The following is a 16,279-nucleotide window of genomic DNA, read 5'->3' on the forward strand; positions in this document are numbered from 1 at the left end:
AAGAAAACATGAACGAATTAGTCTCGTGCTTAACTCCAATTCGGACATAACCTATCAACCTGTGTTCTCATGCATCTAGAGCAAATTCATTACATGAGATGACTTTCAGTTTCATTGTTGAATTGGATATAATGGACTCTTTTAGACCACTGTAAACTAGCCCTATTAAACTGAGTATAACCCATACAGGGGCACTCAATGTGCATAACACCTATGTTTTTGTGATTGACACTTATTATCCCAGTACTGTATTGACACCTAGTGTATGTTAGAGGGACATACACCGTAACTGTACACTACAGCAACAGGAGCTGAAACCAGTGTCCCTGACTTCCTATTGAAACAGGAATTGCACCATATCAGCCAGACTGACCTGTTAGAGGACTCCCACTCCCAGCATCCTCTCTGCCGTCCCGCTGCTTCCTATTTAAGCGCCTCCTCTCAATTATACCCAGGGGGCAGCCCGACAGAGGTGACCAGACTGTCAGTGTAAATGTCACTGCATGACACCTGAGCATACTCACTGTAACCCCCATATGCAGAGTCTGTTTGTCTAAAACTTAAAGGCCCACTCTGTGATATTTACAGCTTTATAGGAAACCAAGTTCCGAGGCTGGCGTTTTTATTGTTGTTTTTTCATTAAGGAGTGGGCCTTTAAGAAGTCTGTGTGAGTTATGTCTTGTTACCCCCAATCACTCCCAGCAAATTGCACCCCGCCAATACAATACTGATTTGAATGTCGTCATTGTTTGTCTTTAGGAAATACTTGGTCTGTTGGATGAACTATGGCCATTTTAATTGATGTTGTCTCTTCAACTTTTAGAATGGGGAAAAGCATAAACAGCTCTTGCTACAACTGGGATGTTAAGATGCTGTTTGTGTGAAGGTTTAGCCAGAGGCTCACAGGCACAGTGCTTTGTCTCTCATTGAAGTGTACTACTCTGTTTGGTTTGTGTAGTGCACTTCTCTCTATTAGCATTTTGCTATCTTTTGAAGATGGGTATAGCTTGTTGACATCTCTGTTATTGTGTTCTTTTGCCACGTGTTTTCACTTCTCCAGCTCGATGTGAGCCTTGGGAAATTATAGGGTAGAGAAATGCTGTGCTCTTTATTTTTTCCGTTCATATAGTTGTTCATGATTTTCACCCAAGCTTATGTGTTTAGGTTATAAAAACAAGATAAAGCAGCAGCTTGTCTTGGAAGGTTGTATGTGCACATTTTTGATATGGGTGCACATCCGTGTGTGTGTGAGTATTCATATTATGAAAAGAACGTGTCATGGAGTGAGCTCATGGCCTCATGTCCTGTTTGGTTTGCGTTGCTTTGCGTTGGCTCTCAGGAGTACATGAAGCTCTCGGATGTCTATAAGATGTTTGGGAGTGATTGCCATGACACCCAACTCATCACCTCTGCTCAGCACGGCCTCTCGCTCACCTTAGACGCAGCTGTCCCCTGCGAGGTACCATTGCCCTCTCTCTCTCTCACTATCTCACTCTCTTTCTCTCCTTATCACTTGCCCTCGGTTTCTGTTTCTCTCTCACTCCATCTTTTCATTCTTTCACCTGTTGCTCCTCTCTCTCTCTAGCTGTCTGCTTCTAGGTAGCTTACTGTAGTGTATTGGCTTTCTGCTAAATGGCCCTGTCCTTGATATAATCAGCTCAACTAACTTCTGCATTACTGAATGAGAATTTTGAGGATAATGGTACCAGACCTGGATCAAATGCATACAGTGCATTCGGAAAGTATTCAGACCCCTTGACTTTTCCCACATTTTGTTACGTTACAACCTTATTCTAAAGTGGATGAAATACACTGCTCAAAAAAATAAAGGGAACACTTAAAAAACACAATGTAACTCCAAGTCAATCACACTTCTGTGAAATCAAACTGTCCACATTTGTGGCCTGCTGGAGATCATTTTGCAGGGCTCTGGCAGTGCACCTCCTTGCACAAAGGCGGAGGTAGCGGTCCTGCTGCTGGGTTGTTGCCCTCCTACGGCCTCCTCCACGTCTCCTGATGTACTGGCCTGTCTCCTGGTAGCGCCTGCATGCTCTGGACACTACGCTGACAGACACAGCAAACCTTTTTGCCACAGTTCGCATTGATGTGGCATCCTGGATGAACTGCACTACCTGAGCCACTTGTGTGGGTTGTAGACTCCGTCTCATGCTACCACTAGAGTGAGAGGACCGCCAGCATTCAAAAGTGACCAAAACATCAGCCAGGAAGCATAGGAACTGAGAAGTGGTCTGTGGTCACCACCTGCAGAATCACTCCTGTTTTGGGGGGTGTCTTGCTAATTGCCTATAATTTCCACATGTTGTCTATTCCATTTGCACAACAGCATGTGAAATTTATTGTCAATCAGTGTTGCTTCCTAAGTGGACAGTTTGATTTCACAGAAGTGTGATTGACTTGGAGTTACATTGTGTTGTTTAAGTGTTCCCTTTATTTTTTTGAGCAGTCTAGTTTCCCCTTATCAATACCCCATAATGACATTTGGGGAGTTTATCCCATTCTTCTCTGAAGATCCTCTCAAGCTCTGTCAGGTTGGATGGGGAGCATCGCTGCACAGCTTTTTGATGTTAGATCGGGTTCGTCCGGGCTCTGGCTGGGCCACTCAAGGACATTTAGAGACTTGACCCGAAGCCAGTCCTACGTTTTCTTGGCTGTGTGCTTAGGATCGTTGTCCTGTTGGAAGGTGAACCTTTGCCCCAGTCTGAGTTCCTGAGTGCTCTGGAGCAGGTTTTCATCAAGGATCTCTCTGTACTTTGATCCGTTCATATTTCCCTCGATCCTGACTAGTCTCCCAAAAATGTAAAAAAAAAAAAACTGTTTTCGCTTTGTCATCCATTTTAGAGTAAGGCTGTAACGTAATAAAATTTGGAAAAAGGGAAGTGGTCTGAACACTTTCCGAATGCACTGGATGTCATATGCATTCAAATACTTGCCAGTATTTAAGGTGAACTTGATTTAGCTTGGGGCTTGCACTTTTGGAACTTTGTCATTGTACCAGGCAAAATGAATCAAGCACAGCTCAAGTATTTGACATATGTATTTGACCCAGGTCTGGATGGTACGATGGGTTGATATTATAGAAAGACTATCCATGTGTGAGTCAGGTTTACTGGCATCTATTTCACATGCTGTCCTTGTTGCTGCTGTTTTCCTCCCTGTTGACGTGTGTCCTCTGCCGTTGTTTCCCTCTTTCCTTCTTTGCCCTTTGACCTCCTGTCTGCCTTACTATCTGTGGCTCCTTGAATGAAAGGAGTACGTGACTGTGGACCAGTTAACTCAGTTCTTTGGGATGCCGAAGGTCGAGTCCTCCCCTACCTCTCCTCTCCGGCCCCTCCAGTCAGGAGCTGGAGACCCCGCCTTTTCCTGGCTCTCCTTTCGTCACGGCTCCTCCCTCTCTCTCTCTGTTGAGGTGTGTGTCTGGTCTCTCGCTCTGTTCCTTCTCACCCACCTCTACTCCACCTCTCGTTTGAAGATGCCCTGAATGCCCCCTCTACCCCAGTGGCCAAAGCTGGTTGGAATGACGTCATTACAACCAATTTTCAATCATGTTTGTAATTGGTTGTAAACTGGTTCTATTGGCGTAATTTCAACCAGTGTTTCCCCATTGAGACACTTTTATGTTAGCATTTGCTGATATTTCAAGAAGATGAACATTGACACACACAAAAAACATAACATTTAGAAAAAATATTTATATTTCCGTCACTTTAACAGATCCTCTTATTTGCTCATTAATGCTTTATTTTCTTAATTATCTTCCTCCTCCACTCCCTTGCTCTGTCCACTCTGTCCTTTGCCTCTCTGCTGCCTCTTACTGTGGACTCTTAACTGCGGCCCTCCAGTATCAGCCTGAGTGCAGTAGGCCTCAAATCCCCACTCTCGATTTAGAGCAGTGGTACCAGGAGGTGATGGCTGCTGGGGAGAGCAGCCAGCTCTGCCTCCCTCCCCCTCTCCCAGCTAAACCTCTCTCCGCTCGCAGGCCTATGCAGGTAATTCTTAGAGGCGCTGCCTTCTCCTCTTTTCTCTTCCTCCCCTCTTCCATTGTTTCTGTTCTGTCTTCATGTTCTGTCTTCCCATGAAAATGGCTTTTCAAGTGCATTGTGCTTTGTTGATTTATTAATATATCAATGATGGTCTGTCTGGGCTTGCTGTCACTCATGCGTTTTTTAATTCTTTAAGCATCTCCACATGCTTTACGGTAATCTGTTAGTATGTTTTGTCAGTATTCAATCAAGCAGTAGTACCACTCATTGATGTCATTAAATTGCAAATGGAATATAAAATGTTCAACCTGGTTGAATCTTCAAAAATGATTCTGTATTATGTGCATTGTATTACATTTACTACCAGGTTATACTACAGTACACACAAGCACAGCCAAAGGGTTGAGGTCAATTCCAAGTACTAAATTGACCCTAACCTGGGTATAGCCTAGACAGCAATCAATCTCTGATGATTTACTGGCACAATGAAAAGCCATAAGACCTCATACTGTATGGCCAACTGAGGTTGTGGGACAAACCACCTGAAAGTTGTGGCTACAAACAGGGTGCATGTCTTCACCCTGGCATTTGCCAGTAAAAAACTTTGACACAGACTCTGTCATTACACCTGTGGGAGGAATCAAAGGACCACCAATAAAAGGGATGCTGCTGGTGCTGCCATAATAATCACTGTCTCTGGCTGTGTCTGATGACAGTAGTAGCAGTAGTAGTAGTAGCAGTAGTAGCAGCAGTAGTAGTAGCAGTAATAGCAGCAGTAGGAGTAGTAGCAGCAATTAAAGTTCACTCACCAAAAGTAGGCTGCTTTAGCATTTCAAAGATGTCAATCAATATGTTGGTTGAATTGAAATGTCAATAAATGTGCCTTTTGAAATTTGTACTCTACTCTCTACTTCTCACAGCATCTCCCACCAGACAAGTTTGGAATAAGCACCACAGTTTATATTCCTCATTCCATTTAATGTAATACATGTTTTACTATGTGCGGGGTAACCGCAAAAAAGTCTACTGTGTTTGATAGCTGATCCTGGGACGTCTTCACTCCTCCCAGGTGTTCCGCTCCAAGCTGGACAGTGATGCTGGACAGACGGTACATCAACCCAAAGCAGGCTCCGGATCCCATCTGCAGTACGTAGCCACTACACTGGGACGCAACACAACCTCCAAGGTAAACCTCATCACCTCCGCTCCATCACTACTGGTTGGCTAGTAGGGTCTTCAGGGGATTATGTAGTAATCAACTATTATTATTTAAGGTTAATTTGAATAGTACACATTTGCTGCTAAAATTTGAATAGCAGAATACTCAGGCCTAAATACATACAACCAAATGAAAATAGAAGGTACTGGTGTTGGAGGGTGGTGAAGTCCGTGGCTGGATTGTGTAGTACTCTTCTGAGGCAGGCATTTGCTGTAATCCTGCGATTTAGCTAGCTTCATCATAATAGTTAAGTTTCCATGAGAAAGGCTACAAGCTCATAGGGCCCTTGTACACAAACAATCACTACATGACCAAATGTATGTGGACACCTGCTCGTTGAACATCTCATTCCAAAATCATGGGCATTTTTATGGAGTTGGTCCCCCCTTGGCTGCTATAACAGCCTCCATTCTTCTGGGAAGGCTTTTCACTAGATGTTGGAACTTTGCTGCGGGGACTTGCTTCCAGTCATCCACAAGAGCATTAGTGAGGTCGGGCACTGATGTTGGGCGATGAGGCCTGGCTCGCATTCAGAGTTCCAATTCGTCCCAAAGGTGTTTGATGGGGTTGAGGTCAGGGTTCTGTGCATGCCAGTCAAATTCTTCCACATCGATCTCGACAAACCATTTCTGTATGGACCTCGCTTTGTGCACGGGGGCATTGTCATGCTGAAACAGGAAAGGGCCTTCCCCAACAAAGTTGGAAGCACAGAATTGTCTAGAATGTCATTGCTGTAGCGCTATGCCTTTAAAAAAAAAGGGGGGTATAGCCCGAACCATGAAAACAGCACCAGACCATTATTCCTCCTCCACCAAACTTTACAGTTGGCACTATGCATTCAGGCAGGTAGCGCTCTCCTGGCATCCGCCAAACCTATATTTTGTCTGTCGGACTACCAGATGCTAAAGCGTTATTCATCACTCCAGAGAATGCATTCCCACTGCTGCAGAGTCCAATGGCGGCACACATTACACCACTCCAGCCGACGCTTGGCATTGCGCATGGTGATGTTAGGCTTGTACGTGGCTATGCTCGGCCATGAAAACCCATTTCATGAAGCTCCCGACGAACAGTTCTTGTGCTGACGTTGCTTCCAGAGGCAGTTTGGAACTCAGTAGTGAGTGTTGCAACCGAGGACAGACGATTTTTACGCGCTTCAGCACTCGGCGGTCCCGTTCTGTGAGCTTGTGTGGCCAACCACTTCGCGGCTGAGCAGTTAGGGTCGCCGTTTCCACTTCACAATAATGGCTCTTACAGTTGACCAGAGCACCTCTAGCAGGGCAGAAATTTGACGAACTGACTTGTTGGAAAGATGGCATCTTATGACGGTGCCACGTTGAAAGTCACTGAGCTCTTCATTAAGGCCATTCTACTGCCAATGTTTGTCTATGGAGATTGCATGGCTGTGTGCTCGAAATAGCCGAATCCACTAATTTGAAGGGGTGTCCAGATACTTTTGTGTATATCGTGTATGTATCCTGCTCCGGTCACCTGGTGATTGATTAGACCTAGCATATGGTTACATACTGGTAAACAACGGCAGGCGGTTATGTGTTACATGGTAGTATCAGATTACATTTGATAGTATTCGATTATATTGCTCACAAGAACGAGAGCTTGATTTTTTATCTGTAGCTGTTGTCATGCGTCAAAGGTTAATGCATAGCATATTCCATGTGTCACTCTGTGTTGTCGCACTGCTTTGCTTTATCTTGGCCAGGTCGCAGTTGTAAATGAGAACTTGTTCTCAACTAGCCTACCTGGTTAAATAAAGATGGAAAAAAATAAAAAATAAATGATGTTTTATGTAAGTCCCATTCACTGGATGTGTCAGTGGATGTCTTCTTGGCCAGTCAGTGACGACCAAGTATTTTTGTGTAAACCTTGATGGTTTTTAATATGTGTACTGCCATTGCATTGATATGTTGTTGTATGTGTTTTTCATTGTTGTTTGAATTTAATCAATCACTCTCCTTCTTTTGTGTCCTTCCAGAGCCCACTGATGGTTCCCAACAGTACAGGCAGTTTGCCACGGAACTTGGCTGCCACCATGCAGGAAATAGAGACCAAGAGAGCGCTAGCCTTACAGCAGAAAGGTAACCGCCTTTTGGGAGGTTTACACAAGGCAACTCTGTCCCATGTTCTGGTCTGAGGAAAGAGTTTCCTTCTAGGGTTCCAGCAGTAAACATCAACATGGAACTAGTATAGTTATAATGTGTTTAAGATGGTCCTCTCCAGGTTTCTATTTACGACATTTGTTGTCTGTCATTTCAAGATTTCCTGTCATGCTTCAGAGAAACCACACCACGTCCCTGTCTCCATCACCCCACTTCCCCCTCACCCAGTCTCTTCCTCCATGGTTGTGACCCCTCCCTCGCTTGCCTCCTCCAGCTCCTATTTAACCACCATGTTGTCCTCCTGTCTGTCTCTCTGTCACCCTGTCCTTCCGTCCCTCCATCCCAACCATCCCTCTCTCCATTACTGTCCTCCACTCTCTGTCACAGAGTCCTCCTTGCCTTCCACGTCTGAGTCTCCCTGCTCCACCATGGACAATCCCACAGACAGACAGATAGACAGACAGACCACTCAACCTGGGAGTGGGTTTGGTCTCGTGTTCAACTCATATAAACTCTCCCTTCTCCATGTTTTTGTCTGTCTCCATCCTCCTGCTGAGAATCAACAATGCATGTGTTTGGTAGAAGCAGTGCTTTTCATCTGTCGGGCCAACTTTTGTTTCCCTTTTAGCTTTGCGGCTGTTTTTAGATGTGTCTGTCAGTTATATGATGGATAGCGAGCATGGGTTTGAATTGAAGATGACTTCCTTGGGTTACTTGATCATGTAGTATTTGTATTTTTGCTGCTTACTGTACTTACGGAAGCTTTGGTGATGAAGAAACGGGTTGCTGGTTGAATTGAGCTTGGGCTTTTGATAATGCCAAGCACATATATGTTGTATGTTTGATGTATGTGTGGGGCCTGGTTTCATCTGTCGCTGACCTGTGGTATCCTACTTTACATGGACTCACAGGCAATCTTTAGGTTTACTGTCCCTTCATAGCTGGGTGATGCTGATGATCATGACTTTTTGCTTGGCAAGTGGATATGAAGTGTGTGTGTGTGTGTCTGTGTGTGTGTCTGTGTGTGTGTGAGAGAGTTGGTTAGGGGGTGAGTATGTGTGTCTGCATGCTGAGAGCGCTGCCATACATCCTAGAACTGACATGATAGGGAATCCCTGGATGTGATCAAGCAACCCACAGACCAGCTCTCTCCCTCCACCCTCAGGCCACCAGGTGATCGAGGAGCAGCGGCGTCGATTGGCTGAGCTGAAGCAGCGGGCTGCAGTGGAGGCCCAGTGCCAGTGGGATGCGCTCCACGGCTCTCAGACCCACCTCTACGCCCCCTCACACGCCCACGGCCCTCCCATGGTGCACCACTCCATCCTGCACCACCAGCCGCCGTCGGCGGGCGAGCAGCCGTACGACACACTGAGCCTGGAGAGCTCTGACAGCATGGACACCAGTGTCTCCACAGGCAACAACTCGGCCTGCTCCCCCGACAACATGTCCAGGTCAGAGAAACACACACATGCATATCCTGGAACACACTCACGCTGGCTCATTTCTGCCAAGGGATCTCCGACAAGTAACCACATGGGTCAAATGACTCCTCCCCACGTCCTGTCTGACTGTGAATTGTGCACCATCTGTTAAGCTGTGTCGTGTATCATTAGTCTGTCTACTAGTGACAAAAGAAGCCTGTGTGTCTGCTCAGCTGTTGTCCATCCACTGTTATCACTATTCTAGTGGATATTTAACGTACAATATAGGGCTTCTTACACTACTGAGCAGAACTAACCCAGGTCCTCTGTCCTGAGCTGGTGTGCTGGAACCATGCGGAAAAGGTCGATGTGTAAAGTATCCGAGGCAGCACAGTTTGGTTTCAGTCGGCACGGTAGTGTGAAAAATGTAAAATATTTCTCTAAATCTAGTTCAAACATGCCGTCTTTATCACAGTCAAAAGGGATTCCCAGTTCATACAGAACTCGTCAAGTTTGTTGTCGTGCATGAATTATCGCCGACCATAATGAGGCCTACAAAAATAAACAGTGAAACGCTCTTCCGTAAACACATGCCAGAGACTGTGTTGCTGAACACTGCCTTCCTCCCAAATCATTTATTCACCATATTTTATGATCCTGGCCTGGGTGAACACACTGGGTTGTGCCCAAATGGCTCCCTATTCCTTATACAGTGCACTACTTTTGACCAGAGCCTATGAGCTTTGGTCAAAAGTAGTGCACTATATAGGGAATACGGTGCTATTTGGGATGCAGCCCTGGATACATGTGTAGGCTACAGCAGAAGGGATGTCCCCTTTACTGTCTATGATTGGTTAAAAGTCAACATTTGTATTTTGGCCAGTTAAACATTTGGATGAGTGACTGCTGAAATATAGTCAAATTACTAGTTAAATAGTCTTAAAACTAGTGAAAGACACTGCACAGATAGTGGTTGCTCTGATCCAGTTGATATGAAAGGTAGGGTGTGTGTGGACGCACACAGACAAGGCAGATGTGTCCATTCCCTTTGCACCTGGTGAAAGCACAGCTGTTTCTCCACTTTAAACAGGACATCAAAGATTGCTTGTAATCATCAGGCCTAAGCACTCATTAGCGTTGTGTTCAGTAGGCAGGAAATGGAAAATAAACTGTCCAAAGCGGAGTGAAGAGGGGAGGTTACTATCTGGACATGTCCAATGAGAAACAGTCATTCGTCTTCTGTTGCAAAACGTTTTAGAATGTTGACCTTAATGAACACAACCTTGCACCACCTGGCCATACGCTGTCTAAGACGGGACATTTCCAGTGTATGCAGCATTGTATCTCTAAACAGTTACACATTTTATCACCCGTTTTATAACAGTCGGTGATAGTTAATAACTGTTTGTGGTAGTTAGTGTCCACATAGTAAGTTACTGTTTTTATGACCAGTGATGAATGGTGTTTTAGGACTTACTTACTTAATCCTCTTTGTTCCTATGTAAGAAGCTTGACGATCTTTAGCCATTTTGGGGGTGGTTTTTCAGGACAGGACACAGTTTTAGGACTTAAGAGTATTAATACACTGTAACCCATAAATATATTGAATGATGGATGTCATTGCTATTTGAGATGTATCTCTGACTGTGTCTGGTTTGCAGTGCCAGTGGGATGGATGCGCTGAAGATCGAGGAGATGGAGAAGATGCTGAAGGAAGCCCACCTAGAGAAGGCCAGGCTCATAGAATCCAGAGTAAGACAGAACCTCACATGCCATGGCTAACTTCCTATCAGATCCCATACTGACGTATTACTTCAGTGTTACAGCCAGATTAGGACTGGCCACCCCTCGGAGCCTGGTTCCTCTGTTTCTTTCCAGTTTCTTGCATTCTAAGGAGTTTTTCCTGTGCTTCTGCCTCTGCATTGCCTGGTCTTTGAGGTTTTGGGCTGGGTTTCTGTAAAGTACTTTGTGACAACTGCTGATGTAAAGAGGGCCTATGTTCATGATCTTTTTCCACCTTCTCTCCAGGAGCGAGAGAGCCATGCCCGTAGGCAGATGCTGGAGGAGGAGAGGAGGCGGCGCGAGGAGGCTGAGAAGAGGCTGCAGGACGAGACGGTGCACAGGCAGCAGCTGGTGGACAAGGAGGTGAAGATGAGGAGCAAGAACTTCTCCCAGGTGAGCCTGAGGCCCAATAACAAAAATCCAAACAAAAAGAATATACAGTTTGAGATCTCTCTCTCTCATCCTGTTAGTCATACAGGCTTTTGAAAAACTTGTTACAAGTTTGTTTCCTCCTTTCCTCAGGCCCGTCCTATGACTCGTTACCTGCCCATACGCAAGGAGGAGTTTGACCTGCGCTCCCACATCGAGTCATCCGGCCACAACGTGGAGACCTCTCACCACGTGATCCTCACAGACAAGATGTGTAAGGGTTACCTGGTCAAGATGGGCGGCAAGATCAAGTCGTGGAAGAAACGCTGGTTTGTCTTCGACCGCCTCAAAAGGACCTTCTCCTATTACGTTGGTAAGGAAAATGCTGCCATTTATATACAAACACATTAGTGCTCGGATCGAGCCAATGGGAGATACAGTAGATGGCATATTCATACCCTTTGACCTTAATGTAGACTGTTTGTGAAAGGTGGTGTAAATGAGTTTGATAGAGATTAACTTTAGGATACACAAGGGAAATACACATTTGTAGGTAGCGCTTTGGAAGCAGGCTTTAAATACAGTAATATGCAAATGCTTGAATGATAAAACGGCAAATTATAAAATAATTATTCCATTTAAAATTGCAACTACTTTTCCTAGAAAGTGACGGTTTTATTATTTTTATGTAGCAAGGATCTAGTGCAGTTTATGCCTGGAGGTAAAAGGGTCATAAAGTTACCCCTGGTTGTGTTTTTGCAGTGGTTGATGAAATAAGCTGCTATATTGTACCATAAGTGTAGAATGTAGAAATCAGGGACTCGATTCAATCTGCAACGCTGAAGCGTTACAGATTCTGCGATTTAAAAAAATTAAAGGTAATTTCCGATTTGAGCAGACATTCAGCGTTTACTGTGAATGCAGTCTCCACTAAAGGGGGAACATGCCTTTAAATTTCAATCGTGCCGTAAAACGGAACTTCTGCGTTGGGGATTGAATAGAGCCCCAAGTCTAAAATGCAATAGTAGTCAGAGACACTGCAACCTATTTAAAACGAAAAATATATTTTTGAGGAACTTTTTTGGTTGCAATAAGCTTCAAATGGACATGACGATACAGTATGTTACTTTTAGGACACTGGCTTAGGAAATACTATAGAAGCTAAACAATGAAAATGTTTGTCCTTAGCTACATATAGTATATTCCATGACTCTCTCTCCCTCTGTCATCAAAGAAACTACTGTAGGAATCGCAAATGTGTGATATTTTTATCCAAGCATTTTGTCATGTTAATTTACTCAACAGACAAGCACGAGACCAAACTAAAAGGAGTCATCTACTTCCAGGCCATTGAAGAGGTCTACTACGATCACCTGCGTAGCGCCACCAAGGTACGTTCTACCTATGTTATCTACCCAACACTCGGAGAACAATCTTTATACAGAACAAAATTAAATCTTCTTCACTTTTCTTTTTATACTTTCACTGTACTGATGCAATATTTCTCTTTAAGATCTTTGGTTTTATACACATTCTGCTTCTTCCACGCTTTCATTTCTCTTCTCACTCTTTTGCTTTTACTGGCTGGTTTCACAGAAAGGATTTTTCAACCTCAATTTGACCAATGTATGTACCACTTTTGTCTCAGTGAACTCAGACCCACCCATTGCTTGTTCTCTGCCCTCCTTACCCAAGTGTGTGTTTGGTTGTTTACACAGAATGTTCAGACAGAAGTGTGTCATGTGGAATAAGGATTTTTTGTCAGCTCTACATATTCCATTGCTATCTGCAACTTTCAGTTGAATACCCAACACGGGTGTGATCATGCATGATTAACACAAGACAGAATGAAAACCCACAGCCATTACAGAACAGTGCATCTCTGGATCCTCAATTTCCCCCCGACCTCTTGTTTTCATATGTCTTTAGTTCCTGCATTGGAGTTGTTTGCCAAAGCAAGCCTTATTAGAGTGATAATTCCCTCGTATGTTCCTCTGTGGAATTGGTTGTTTGAATCTGTCCCTTCAATTGAAACGGACTAAATACGGGTGGATTATCCATCCAGGTGTGTGTATGCATATCAGTGTTGTATTTCATATACTGTATATAGCTAATGAACTCTAAGAAGTGCATGTGTGCAACTGTATATGTGCATTGGGCATCTTATGGTGTGTGTGTGTGTGTACTGTTCTGCTGGCAGTCTAGCTGCTGCAGTGTATCCTGTTTTGACTCTGTCTCCTTCAGCACTTTTCTGAGCTCCTGTCTCCTCGGTTTCGAAGAGAGGTGTGTGTGTGTGATTTAACTGTGTGTTGTGGATAAACACGTGGTAGAGCAGCATAAGGCTGAATTCTTTTTAACAGGTTCAGTAGACAGAAGTGTGACTGTCGGCATAGACGCCCCATTGTCCATCAACGAAGACAATCAGTTGTTGAAATATATACACTGCTCAAAAAAATAAAGGGAACACTTAAACAACACAATGTAACTCCAAGTCAATCACACTTCTGTGAAATCAAACTGTCCACTTAGGAAGCAACACTGATTGACAATAAATTTCACATGCTGTTGTGCAAATGGAATAGACAACATGTGGAAATTATAGGCAATTAGCAAGACACCCCCCAAAACAGGAGTGATTCTGCAGGTGGTGACCACAGACCACTTCTCAGTTCCTATGCTTCCTGGCTGATGTTTTGGTCACTTTTGAATGCTGGCTGTGCTTTCACTCTAGTGGTAGCATGAGATGGAGTCTACAACCCACACAAGTGGCTCAGGTAGTGCAGCTCATCCAGGATGGCACATCAATGCGAACTGTGGCAAGAAGGTTTGCTGTGTCTGTCAGCGTAGTGTCCAGAGCTTGGAGGCGCTACCAGGAGACAGGCCAGTACACCAGGAGCTGTGGAGGAGGCCGTAGGAGGGCAACAACCCAGCAGCAGGACCGCTACCTCCGCCTTAGTGCAAGGAGGAGCAGGAGGAGCACTGCCAGAGCCCTGCAAAATGACCTCCAGCAGGCCACAAATGTGCATGTGTCTGCTCAAACGGTCAGAAACAGACTCCATGAGGGTGGTATGAGGGCCCGACGTCCACAGGTGGGGGTTGTGCTTACAGCCCAATACCGTGCAGGACGTTTGGCATTTGCCAGAGAACACAAAGATTGGCACATTCGCCACTGGCGCCCTGTGCTCTTCACAGATGAAAGCAGGTTCACACTGAGCACATGTGACAGTCTGGAGACGCCGTGGAGAACGTTCTGCTGCCTGCAACATCCTCCAGCATGACCGGTTTGGCGGTGGGTCAGTCATGGTGTGGGGTGGCATTTCTTTGGGGGGCCACACAGCCCTCCATGTGCTCGCCAGAGGTAGCCTGACTGCCATTAGGTACCGAGATGAGATCCTCAGACCCCATGCTGGTGCGGTTGGCCCTGGGTTCCTCCTAATGCAAGACAATGCTAGACCTCATGTGGCTGGAGTGTTCCTGCAAGAGGAAGGCCTTGATGCTATGGACTGGCCCGCCCGTTCCCCAGACCTGAATCCAATTGAGCACATCTGGGACATGTCTCGCTCCATCCACCAACGCCACGTTGCACCACAGACTCTCCAGGTCTGGGAGGAGATCCCTCAGGAGACCATCCGCCACCTCATCAGGAGCATGCTCAGGCGTTGTAGGGAGGTCATACAGGCACGTGGAGGCCACGCACACTACTGAGCCTCATTTTGACTTGTTTTAAGGACGTTGGATCAGCCTGTAGTGTGGTTTCCACTTTAATTTTGAGTGTGACTCCAAATCCAGACCTCCATGGGTTGATAAATTTGATTTCCATTGATAATTTGTGTGATTTTGTCAGCACATTCAACTATGTAAAGAAATAAAGTATTTAATAAGAATATTTCATTCATTCAGATCTAGGATGTGTTAATTTAGTGTTCCCTTTATTTTTTTGAGCAGTGTATATGGGCAAATGTGTAGCAACTCTAACACACAGGTTTTGGGTTGTTTAATATATTTGATAGTGCACCCATTGTATTTTTAGTAAAATCTGTACAGACAGAATATGATATTGGTTCATTTATTTTATAACCAAGCTCTAGTACTGTAGTTGAATCAGAGACAATAGGAGGTGCGTAGGAAAAACTCTCCGCCCACAGATTCTGCATTCAATCACCCCTTAACACTGAGTGCTGTTTGGGATAAATCTGTCATCTCCATATTACTGACCTTTCTCTCCCCTGCAATCCCAGAGCCCCAATCCCTCGTTGACCTTCTGTGTGAAGACTCACGACAGACTCTACTACATGGTGGCCTCTGCCCCGGAGGCCATGAGGATATGGATGGATGTTATAGTAACCGGAGCCGAGGGCTACACGCAGTTCATGAACTAATAGGGGGGACTTGTGTACGGAGGCCTAGCAGTGACACACTTCAATAGACTCAGGCCTTATCCTCTCCCCAGTATTGGGAAATTGCCTTTTTATTTTGTTACGTTCATTGTATCTATTTTTAAATCACTTTACAATAGACATTTTTCTCCACTGATTTTTCTACCTGCTCCTGCCCACGGATTGAAAAAGGGAGTCCTGGAAAAGACACTGTATATAACCAAAATGACAACTGTCAGACTTTCTGCTCAAAAGCCTTCCTATTTTGCCAAATTGAGATATTGTTTGTTACAGGTTCTTGCTTGTGAGACTTTTTTTTTTACACTATGGAATATTGCTAAATTACATTATACCAATGGTTTCAGATGGTTGTTTTATACAAAAGGCATTTCCCGACTACCTATTTAGCTCAAACTTAAGTGAAGACAACTCAATTTGTTCCATCGGACTTTAGCTTACTGCTGAACTAGATTCCACTAATGTTGACTTGACCCCTTGCACATGTCATTATAATAATGCTAATCATTCTGTGCCTTGTCATAGTCTAATGTCACTGAACAGTAACCTCAAATGCACTTCTGTAGATCTGATTGGGTAGGTTGAATTATTGCTTACACTTTCCAATTCTTTCAGATCAAGAATGTCATGATCTGGTAGCTTGACATGCTACATAAACACCATCTGAATATCTTTAGGTTTGTTAAGCCTTGTGAAATTCAGGTACTATAAACATCAGAACATATCTTAATATATTTTTCCCACACCGAAATGGGTGTAGCCAGAGGTACGTGTTAGAAAAAGGTTTACTGTAAAATGTCACTCAATCAACCAGTATTGTACAAGAAGTCTAATGGTCAGAATACACTTCAGTTAACAGTATACCACACTCTGCTCCCTCACTGTAGAACCTTGCTCCCATCTGACACACCATATGTACACTTTCATGTATGGATTCTCAATACAGATCTATTAAAACAGAAATGTTACAGAGTCT

At 44.5% G+C, this 16,279-nt stretch overlaps 1 protein-coding gene across 14 annotated transcripts in view; it reads left to right on the forward strand.

The window, feature by feature from the left end:
* The window catches only part of phldb1b (pleckstrin homology-like domain, family B, member 1b), a 93,210-nt gene extending 76,934 nt beyond the window's left edge, over positions 1-16,276 (forward strand). For 6 of the 14 annotated variants that reach the window (XM_055895969.1, XM_055895968.1, XM_055895971.1 and 3 more), the window contains 12 exons: positions 1,340-1,459; positions 3,269-3,427; positions 3,861-4,007; positions 5,071-5,187; positions 7,214-7,316; positions 8,503-8,788; positions 10,420-10,510; positions 10,787-10,933; positions 11,063-11,282; positions 12,215-12,300; positions 12,506-12,535; positions 15,148-16,276. In XM_055895969.1, the coding sequence (XP_055751944.1) occupies positions 1,340-1,459; positions 3,269-3,427; positions 3,861-4,007; positions 5,071-5,187; positions 7,214-7,316; positions 8,503-8,788; positions 10,420-10,510; positions 10,787-10,933; positions 11,063-11,282; positions 12,215-12,300; positions 12,506-12,535; positions 15,148-15,288 (1,647 nt within the window). In that variant the 3' untranslated portion in view covers positions 15,289-16,276. The other 8 variants (XM_055895978.1, XM_055895965.1, XM_055895975.1 and 5 more) reach the window with 6 other exon arrangements.
* The last annotated feature ends 3 nt before the right edge of the window (positions 16,277-16,279 follow it).

The sequence above is a fragment of the Salvelinus fontinalis genome, chromosome 33 (assembly GCF_029448725.1).
Source record: "Salvelinus fontinalis isolate EN_2023a chromosome 33, ASM2944872v1, whole genome shotgun sequence".
In the NCBI taxonomy this organism is placed as follows: Eukaryota; Metazoa; Chordata; class Actinopteri; order Salmoniformes; family Salmonidae; genus Salvelinus; species Salvelinus fontinalis.